Genomic DNA, 10563 nt, shown 5'->3' on the forward strand with positions numbered 1-10563 from the left:
CCCATTCGATTCTTTTAGATGAATTCGCATTTAATTTGAGCATAGGCGGAAATTTTTTCAGCATGGGCCGATAGATAGATATTAGGCCCGTCAAGCCCGTTGAGCTGCCTGACTGCCCAAAAAGGCGAACGGGCCGAACTTGCCACGCGCCACGGACCTCATGAACCGGGCCGTTCGGACCGCATGCATGTTGGGCTCCGCGCGGCCGACACTGCCCTGGCCCGTGGGCGCCGCCGGCCCACAACGCGGTTTTTTGCTCCGGGCTCCCGGCAACGATCTCCCCGGGACTTCGCCTACTACGTGGTGCGGGTACGGCGGCGGGTCGTCGTCGACGACGGAGCGCCTGGGTGAGGACGAGAGGGCATCGATCGCTGCCGCCCACCCCTCGCCGCCGCGACTTGCCAATACCTCGCCATCAAATCGAGGCCATCCTTTGCCCAGCCTTCCAAGCAATCGCTCCGTGACCGTGAGAACATTGGTAGGCACCAATCGACGCTGTCCCATTCCTCGCGTAGACTTCGCGGTCGTCTGAAACTCTGAATCGAACTTCCCTCCTGGGGTTTCACTTGGTTGATGCCATGGTGTGGTATCTTTCTCCGAATATCTGAAGGCTGCTGCCTTGCCTGCAGCTGGTCAAGGCAACTGCTGCATTTGAATAAAATTTAAGCAAGTTGCCAATCATGTCTGCCATCGCCGTGGTCACGCAGGAGTCCCGAAACAGTAAACAAAACGCGACAGGACGAGATGATCTATGATTATTCAGAAACTCCTTCAGGCGCGAAGTCCCCTCAGCAAATTGGCCGCCAAAAGACAGCGGATTTTAAATTCATATCCAAGACGACGAATGCTACCCAAAAAAAAGTCATTTTCAACAAAAAAGAAGAATACATCTCATTTGGTTAACTTGTGAGCCCAGCAAAATTTGTGCCTCGTCTCGCCTACACACCCACCGCGTGTAATTATTCGGTTCCTACCAACTAACTTAACTGCAGAGCTGCCTTTAGCCGCCGATCCGCCCTGCCGACTCGCCATCTCCCTGATTCCACGCTGTGGCTCCTCTTGACTGACTCTGCCGCAGGTTCCCTTCTCCAGTTCTCCCTCCCCTTGCGACGCCAACCGCTCGCCATGGCTCCTCCGAGGTACGTACCACTCGACCCTCGGGATTCTCTCTTTTGATTCTCCTGCGAGTTGCCGCCGTTTCGTTGTTGCTGTCGCACAAGTCGTCTTCAGTGAGTCTCCACCGCATGGAAGGCGGCAGACGGCAACTTCAGTCCTGTTCTTCACCTCGGAGTTGCCACCGTTTCTCTCAGTTTTTTTTTCCAATTCTTGCATATTTTTCGGAAGGATTGATTTGGGGACGAGCCAGAAACAAGGAACTGACTGGAGGCGGGGAGGAAACTGATTCTTTTTTTCTCCCCTGACTGATCCTCTGTAACAGTGCCTAGGAGTCTAGGACAAGGAAGGGGAGATGGAGATCGAGGAAGCCACCAGCGAGATGGAGGAAATGGAGGCCCCCGCCGTCAGCACTGTGGCGGTGGCGATCAGCGGGAGCAGGAGCAGCAGGCACGCGCTCAAGTGGGCCCTCGACAAGTTCGTCCCCGAAGGGAGGGTCCTCTTCCGGATCCTCCACGTGCGCCCGGCGATCACCATGGTGCCCACCCCAAGTGAGCCATCTTCTCCCTCGTTGATTTCAACTCTAATAGGCAATTCCTCCTATACATGCAGTAGCAGTTCACGTTGTCTTCAGGGAAGAACGCAGTTCTTGTATCAAACTGAACTTCTAGTATGAAGTTCAGGTCTTTTAAAGAAAAAAAGAAAAGGGGAGAAATCGAGAGGAGATATGCTTTATGATTAAGGATTTGTTCTAACAGGAGGAGGTACTAATTTTATACGACATCGTAGAAGTGAACTAATTAAAAATGTTTTAGTCAACGCACCGAATGTGGACTTCACATTGCAATGTTGGATAAAGTAGCAGAATGAGCCTTCAGATTGCTATTTGTTATGAAAACTATATATTGAGATGCTGATACCCACTTTGTCAGTGTTGGAAGAGAACATAGCTTATGAACTAGCTAGTTTATCCAGGATACTCAATTTCCATCTTTTCTGTGAGGACTGTACCCAAAATGCCTATTAGGTATCCGTTCATGCATGGTAGAGAGGCTACATCCACGGCTAGCCATTAGCACCAGCTATGTACAAATTTCATTTTTGCAACACCACACCGTCTCTGTACTGGCTACTGAACTCGGTGCACTGCACAATTAGGCTCTATGATTCCAAAACCTCTGTTGTAGCCTTGTACTTATGATTCCAGAACCTCTGCACGAGTCGGTGCCAACAATATGTAATTATGAGTGTAACTGTTTATTGCTTCGATTCCAAATCATTAGAGTACTAACTGGCTCCTTTTTCTCCTTTAATTAGTGGGCAATTTTATCCCAATATCACAAGTACGAGAAGATGTAGCATCTGCATACAGGAAAGAAGCGGAATGGCAAGCGAGCAATATGCTTCTTCCTTTCAAGAAGATGTGTGCTCAGAAAAAGGTTAGCTTGCATAATATATACATTACACTCCTGCAGTTAATATTTTGTTTTTGAGATCACTTGTACTTGAACAACTTATTAATCAGTAACATATTTTTATCTATTTTTATTATATATCTGATGGACAGGTAGAAGCTGAAGCTGTTTTACTTGAATCAGATGATGTTGCTGCTGCTATAAGTGAAGAAATAGGAAAATTCAATATTTCCAAATTAGTTTTAGGTTCTTCATCAAAGAATATATTCCGAAGGCAAGTTCATGCTTGGTATTTATTTGAACAAATGTCTATTTTACTGCACATTATTGATCAATCTATAGATGACTACATATGCATGTTAACCAGTCCTATAGCCATGCTACTTTATTTTGATTAAGTGAATAAGAGGAGCCGACACTCAAGCATGAACAAATCCTAAGTTGTGAGGTCAATGCTAAAATTTGACACGTGAAACTCTATCCACACTAAACCTGGTATGAAGTTTCAATATTGTACATATGCATTAGTGTTCCCTGTGATTATGATTTCTGAACAAACACAACTAATAAGATGAACTAATTGAACAAATTAGTGTAAAGGCTATAAACTTTATGCTGGTAGCTGGTCTATTATGATTAAGAAGTCTTGAGAAAAGCAAAGATTTTGGTAGGATGATCATGCTGTCTCAATTATTGTCCCATCCACCGGCCTACATCACTTGCGGGTTCTATACAAGTACCTTATCACACAACTTTTGTAAAAAAAACTGGCAAAGAAAGAATGTGAACAGGACAAATAATCAGCTAAAGGGCATGAGTACTATAGGGCAGATATGTGAGGAGTGTACTACTGACTTATTCCGTCGCCATTGTTAAACCATAGCTGTCCACCAAAAAGAGTGGTGATAAAACTGAACCATGAATGCTGAATCCTTACACCTCATGTAAATAAAGTAATAAACACTACGGACTTGAGGTAACTTAGATGACAGTTTAAAAATGATCGTCCTAAGTGTTTCTAAGATCCATCACTTTTCAGGAAACTCAAAGGAAGTAAGACTGCAACAAAAATTTCTGAGTCCATTCCGAGCTTCTGTACAGCATATGTTATTTCGAAAGGCAAACTTTCATTCGTGCGGTCAGCTACATCCGACGTTGTTGAAACACCTCAATCCATATCTTCTTCAACTGTTTCTTCTCCTAGTTCTAGAAGTCTTTCCTCCTGTGCACCTTCAGGTAATATACAAGTAGAAAAGTTGATGTTAATGTGAAAAGCTACTTTTGAATATGATGAGTTTGACTTCTCTAGAGCTATGTCGCTGAAGAAAACTGCTAGTTTTGTTTCTGCCTGCATATTGAGATTCAGTATGCTTTGGTGTTTGGATATCAAAATTTTTGATTTCTGTACAGTTGGGAGTGCTTTATTCTAAAGTCTAAACATTCAGAGTGTGGCACAATGCGCGATACTCGTATTTAAGATGGAATTTATTTTATGAACATGTCTACCATATTCATAGAATTTTAATCACCCTACATCATTCAGGAGAGCGATGCATTTGGGCATTTGTTGTTTACATTATTCATATTTTTTTTTCTCGGATGCGAAGGAGAGCTCAGAGCTGCGTGTCATTATTTACCTTATTGATATTAGTGTAGTATAGTGTACTAATGATTCTACCAACTACAGAATGGGGAGACACATATGGAACAGCAAATGTATCGTTCCACCAACCTTCCCTGCCATTGCAGCGTGACCAAGCACTGGCAATCATAAACAAGTTGTCACACTCACACAGGGGAGCTGGCTCAGGAAGTGTTGCAAGCGAGGTCTCTTGCAATGACGGCCCAGGCCTAACAAGTTCACATTCAATCGTATCAGAGATGCAGTTCAGTAGTGGTAGCAGTGGAAATTCTATGTACAAGAGCTTCCACAGAGATAATTTGCCTGATAACTCTGATCATGCATCAGTTTCAGAAATTTCAGAAAATGTACACCATTCTAATGATCAGGTATTCCCACACCTTAAGGAATACAATAAATTGTTTCCTTCGAGAGAGTAGTAAAATATGAAATTAAAAGAAACTAATGTATTTTGTGAACTTCTTCTAAGCAGGATGATCTCAGGCTTCAGATTGAAAGGTTGAGGGTTAAATTACAACATCTTCATAAGCTTCATGAATGTGCTCAGCACGAATCGTTTGACACCACTCAAGAAGTACTTTCATATCTTCATCGTAGGCAGTATTCAAAAGTATATATAACATAATTAGTCTAACTTTTGCTTGCATCGTTCTTATTAGCTGAAAAAGTTGTGCACTCAACACATTGAGGATGAAATCAAGCTTAAAGAAATTCAACTGACAGAGGACAGAGTAAGAAGATTGGTAAGAAAACAGGAGATGGAAGAACATGAAGCAGGGAAAGAAGCTGAATTTAAGCAACACTCTTATGAAATTGAAGAAAAACACAGCTATAATAGCCAAGCTAATGAGAACAAAACAGGACAGAAGATTGCGGGATGCTGTTTTGATAAATATAATAGGTATAAATGGGAGGAGATTCAGGCATCAACTTCATCGTTCTCTTCTGCTCTTATGATCGGTAAGGGGTCATATGGCACTGTTTACAAGGCGAAATTTCACCATACGATAGCAGCTGTCAAAGTATTGAACTCCCCTGAAGGCTGTGGAAGTCAGCAATTACAGCAGGAGGTATTCTCATTTTCCTTAACAAAGTGCAACTTATACGGATAGTAGTAAAAACATTCTCCCTCTACCCCACAATTTATGAACATTCCTCTTAACTTTCTAAATGTAATCACATATGTTGCATGTTGATTAGTGTTTGCATCGATTATGTTCTGCTCATCATCATCCTGACATAAACTACTTCACAATCTAAAAGCAGCAACTCATCTTGTTTCAGCTTGAGGTCCTTGGTAAAATTCGGCACCCTCACCTGCTGATGATGCTTGGAGCATGCCCTGAACATGGTTGCCTGGTTTATGAGTACATGGAAAATGGTAGCCTGGATGACATGCTGCAACGCAGGAATAATACGCCACCATTGACCTGGTTTGACCGTTTCAGAATAACCTGGGAGGTGGCTACCGCTCTGATGTTTCTTCATAGTTCCAAACCAGAGCCTATCATCCACCGTGATCTGAAACCTGCAAACATATTGCTGGACAGGAACTTGGTTAGCAAGATAGGTGATGTAGGCCTATCAACTTTGCTTCCAAGCATGGGCCAGTACCTGTCTACAATGATCAAGAACACTGCGCCTGTGGGCACGTTGTGCTATATTGACCCAGAATACCAAAGGACCGGTGTGCTATCCATGAAATCCGATGTTTACGCGCTAGGCATTGTGATCTTGCAGTTGCTGACAGCAAGATCACCGATGGGCCTTGCGCATGTTGTGGAGACCGCACTAGAGGATGGTTGCTTTATTGACATCCTGGATGCATCTGCTGGGCAGTGGCCTTTGAATGAGACACAAGAACTGGCTGCTCTGGCACTCAAGTGCTCTGAAATGAGGCGTAAAGACCGGCCTGACTTGAACGAGCATGTTCTTCCGACACTGGAGCGACTGAAGGATGTTGCAACCAAGGCCAGGGAGTCTGTTCTTCAGGGCCACACGGCACCTCCAAGCCATTTCATTTGCCCAATACTTCAGGTCTGGAATCGGCATTTTCTCTTTGTGAATTGTACTGGACACTTCATAAGACGTTTGCTGATCTGTTTCTCTCCAATAATGTTTCAGGAAGTGATGCTCGATCCATATGTTGCATCAGATGGTTATACCTATGATCGTAAGGCGATTGAGTTGTGGCTAAGTTCGAACGACACGTCCCCGATGACCAACCTGCGTTTACCAAATAAGAGCCTGATACCAAATCACTCTCTTCGTTCTGCAATCATGGACTGGAGGTCGAAAAGCAAGTGATGCATCCTTTTTGCTGCAGCAATGGCCGACTTCTCTTCCAGTGAAGATGTCATTTTTTTTCTTTTGAAATCTTATGTGGAAGTAGTCTTCAGAAAGGGTTCTAGGTTATGGCGTTATGCAGCTCAAGCAAAATGTAAAAAAAATCGTCTGATAGCATCTATATAGCAACCTCGCTGTCTTAGTGAAACAATTTTATCCTTCCTATGCATATAATGTGTTTGTATGCCTGTAGTTAATACTGATTACCATGACTCATCATTTGATCCTGACAGTAGCTTTGAATTGTGCATATTGCTGCTGTTTTACGCAGTTATTTTCACGAAAGGAAGTGTTGTCATGTTCAGTTAGACTGTCCCTCTTTCGGAATGCTACCAGTTGTTGAGAAGGAGCACAACATAAAAGGCGATAGCAAACTGTCGATCAACTAAGATGGAGTAGGTATTGACAATATTGTGGGGACAGGAGAACCTTTCATGGCAACATGCATCAGTTTCAATATGGATGCAAAATATTTAAAACAATGAGACAGTGGTTAAAGTAAAGTAAACAACTTTTCAGAAGACAGTAAAAGTAAACAAATCAGCTGCATGGGCAGAGTTAAAGGCTAAAAGCCACAAAGAACAGCCTCGGTACATGCTAGATAGTATTGTTTAAAACCCGGGATTCTCATCGAAACTAATTTCGCAATAATTTAACAGGAAACAACTCAATTCTCGTAGATATCACAAGAACTACCCGAATTTCAAATAGGATCTTTTCTTTCTAGTGCTGTTTCTAAGCACTCTTGGCATCTTGTGTACAGTAGCCGGGGTTAGGTCAGCCCTCCTCTTCCACTGATTGGCAACACAAGTTGTTCATGGGAAGACTGAAAAGCTGGAAGCAAGCTTTCAATTAACTTTGATCCCTGCGGATCGCGTAAAGATACAATTGTCGGTTGAAAAGAACTTGCCCCGGGCCAAGCCCAATCAAGCAGGATCATAGTCTAATCACCCCACTTAAAGCTCTGACCGCGACTTTAACCTGTGTCACTGCTCCTCAGATTTGCTTTCGATTAAAGAACACGAGCTAGCTCACCTTGCTCATATTTTTATCTGCAGTTACTACCAACCTTTCCTGTTCATTGAAACCGTATTGAATCGTGCATCGCTGTCGCCTAATCTCAGTTTCAGGTGTCATTGTAACAGTGAGATTTGGTTGGGACTGAAGAAAAGCAAGCAAGATGTTAGGTCTGGTGCGCGGATTACACAGTATCAGTGTAAAGAAAAAGGAAGAAATGATTGATCGACAGAAATGGATTCCGATGCTCAAGTTTCAGGTGTGTCACTGACTCACTGTAGTAGTAGTAAAATTTGGTTCGGACTGAAGAACAGCAACCAAGATGTTATGTCAGATGTGCAGATTACGCAGCAGCAGTATTAAAAAAAAAGAATGATTGATCGAGAGAAATGGCTCTTGCTGGGCAAGAAACTTGTAAAGATTTGATTTCCATTAACTTTCTTGACCAATCAATTAGTACAATCAATCACGCTGTTATTTCACCAACCATCAGATTAGGTGAACTGGTTTACACGCCGTCCAGGAAAAAGCAGACAGCCATCTTTGTTTGTTGTTCATTCTTCGTCGTCGTCGTCGTTTTCAGAAACCCAACTGATGAATTAATCGAAAAGAAAAGAAAAAAGGAAACGGAAAAAAATAAAATCTCCTCTCCTGATTAATCGATATTAATTACTGCGGCCACCACCTGCGAGATCCTAATTGGAGCTTGTCCTTCTAATCAACCGTCCATCGGTCGATCCATCGCCTTCCACACTTGGTTCACGTCGCCATGGCGAGATCGATGGATCGATGGATCCGATCGACCTTAGAACAGCTCTCTGGTGACGAGCGGCGCGGCGGCGGAGGCGGCGTTCCACGTGCTCTGCCCTGTCCGGTCGACGGCGGCCGGGAAGAACTGGCAGTGGCTGGGCACCACGTTGGCGGCGGCGTTAGATTTGGGGTGGCATTGCTGCTGGTGGTTAGCGGGTGCGCCCGCGGCGGCGACGCGGCGGCAGGACGGGCACATTGTGAGCGTGGCGGCGGGGGAGGCGGGCTGCGCGGCGGGCGAGGGCGCGGCCTTGAGTGCCCTGAGGTCGGCGAGCTCCTTCTCGAGGCGCTTGTTCTCGTCGGCGAGGCGCTCGCACCAGCGCTTGAGGTACTCGCAGTCGACCTCCGTCTGCTTGAGCTTGGTCCGGGCGCGGCGGTTCTGGAACCACACCTCCACCTGCCGCGGCCGGAGGCCCAGGCGGTTGGCCAGGGCGACCTTCTGCTTCTGGGGAGAAAAAAACGATGGAGATCTCGATCAGCTATTTGGCCCACGGATCATGGCGCGGCGACGGACGACGAGAGGAGGAGGAGGAGGAGGAAGAGTAGAGAGGGCTTACGGGGTTGAGCGTGCTGTGCGTCTTGAAGCACTCCTCGAGCACGGCGGCCTGGTCCTTGGACAGGCGCAGCTTCTTGCGGCCGCCGGCGCCGTCCGCGCCGTCCTCCTCGTCGCTGCGTACGCCGCCGGAGCCGGTGCGCTCGAGCTCGCGCTCCCTCTTGTTGTCCCCGCTGGCGCCGCTGGAGAGCGCCGCGGCGCTGTCGGGCGACGTGGACGCCCGCATCGCCCCGCGGTCGGGATCCGCCGCCGCGGCGACGGCGCCGTGCTGCTGCTGCGCGTGCGCGTCCCGCCTCGCCACCACGTCCCCAACTGCATCATCAGAAAGAAGCAAGCGCGCACGACGTCAGCACAACACATCCGCGCGCCTCGCCACGTCCTCGGAGAAGATGGCGATCGGGGCGGGGCGGCGACTCACCGACGGAGCTGAGGGCGGCGGCCCAGGGTGAGAGCGCGCCGGAGGTGGTGGAGGAGGAGAGGCTGCCCTGGGAGGTGAGCCCGAGGCTGAGGCCGAGGTCGAGGCTGCCGCTCTGGGGCATCATCATCCTCTTCTCCTTCTCCCCGGGCGTCGCCGTGGTATGAGTGAGGAAAGGACGGGACGGGGTGGGAGAGGAATGGCTGGCGCCGCGAGATGCTGGTCGATGGCAATGGCATGCGGCGGTGGGGGGTGTATAAATAGGCGGGCGGGGCAGCGCAGCGATGCAAATGATGAGCTGGGCCGTGCGGGTGGAGTGGATCTCCGCTCAGCTCCTCTCTCTCTCTTCTCTCTCCTGCCGCGCACCGCAATTATTAATGGAGGCTGGACTGGAAGGGTCGCGCGCAGCCGCAGCTCATCACCGAGCGATCTGCTCCAGCCGCTTTGACCCTCGGCTCGCGAAGCTCGGTCGGGGCACCTTGGCTCGGCTCGTTCGTCCGTGCGGGTAGGGGGTATAGATAGGCTGTAGCAGCCGCCTTGGGACTCGGCGCGTGCGTTCGGCTGTCCGTCTGCCCGTGTCCGGTGCCTTTGCTTTGCTTGGTTGGAATTAGCAGGTGTGCATTGCACGTCAACGTACGGGTTATACTGGGAATTTAATCAGCATGTAATCATTCATTCTACACCTGGTGCAAAATGAGGAAACATGCATGCCTGGCGCCACGAGCATCGGCCGGCCCACGTCAAGGCCCGAGTTACTCTTGTGATGGTAGGTCGATGTAACGATTATTAGCGGTAAAAAAGCTAAAAATCTCAGGAGGCAGGAGCGAGTCAGAAGACAATGGAAACAGAGATCAGAGGCGCGCTGCCGCTTGCACGCTGGCCACGAACTAAGAGCTTTGGAATCCTCTACGAGAATGTTGGATCTTCCTCTGCACGCTGACCCGTTCGCCACCCGCGGCCCATGCCGGAAAGCGAGTGGCTCTCTGTCTCTGGCCTCTGGCCTCTGGCCTCTGCCGCGCTCGCTGCTCGCTTCCTCCAGCGGCGGCTGATGATGATCCCAAGGAAGCGCGGCCCGCAAGCGACCACGCACAGGAGATCGCGTGGCGCCAAATCGGCAAATCGCCCTGGAAAAATCTTTAGTTTTCAAGAAACAGAAACAGATCGCCATGGACACGAGGAAGAGGTCAACGCGGCGACTGATGCTATTGCTTCGGGTTTCCTGGGGATCGGACCGTGCCAAGCAAACAACGACGCC

At 47.7% G+C, this 10563-nt stretch overlaps 2 protein-coding genes across 2 annotated transcripts; one reads left to right on the forward strand and one right to left on the reverse strand.

The window, feature by feature from the left end:
* The first annotated feature begins 978 nt into the window (after positions 1-978).
* On the forward strand, positions 979-6801 carry LOC112889455 (U-box domain-containing protein 35-like). The gene is made up of 10 exons (XM_025956114.1): positions 979-1139; positions 1439-1664; positions 2431-2552; positions 2681-2802; positions 3568-3764; positions 4216-4538; positions 4643-4744; positions 4830-5240; positions 5455-6207; positions 6295-6801. Exons 2-10 carry the CDS (start codon positions 1469-1471, stop codon positions 6475-6477), a joined length of 2409 nt encoding a protein of 802 aa, XP_025811899.1. The 5' UTR covers positions 979-1139; positions 1439-1468; the 3' UTR covers positions 6478-6801.
* A 1144-nt stretch (positions 6802-7945) lies between these two features.
* LOC112889506 (homeobox-leucine zipper protein HOX2-like) lies at positions 7946-9574 on the reverse strand. The gene is made up of 3 exons (XM_025956196.1): positions 9312-9574; positions 8898-9205; positions 7946-8785 (listed from the first exon to the last, which is right to left on the reverse strand). The coding sequence occupies exons 1-3, from the start codon at positions 9436-9438 to the stop codon at positions 8339-8341; spliced, it is 882 nt and encodes a 293-aa protein (XP_025811981.1). The 5' UTR covers positions 9439-9574; the 3' UTR covers positions 7946-8338.
* Positions 9575-10563: the final 989 nt, after the last annotated feature.

Source organism: Panicum hallii, chromosome 4 (assembly GCF_002211085.1).
Source record: "Panicum hallii strain FIL2 chromosome 4, PHallii_v3.1, whole genome shotgun sequence".
In the NCBI taxonomy this organism is placed as follows: Eukaryota; Viridiplantae; Streptophyta; class Magnoliopsida; order Poales; family Poaceae; genus Panicum; species Panicum hallii.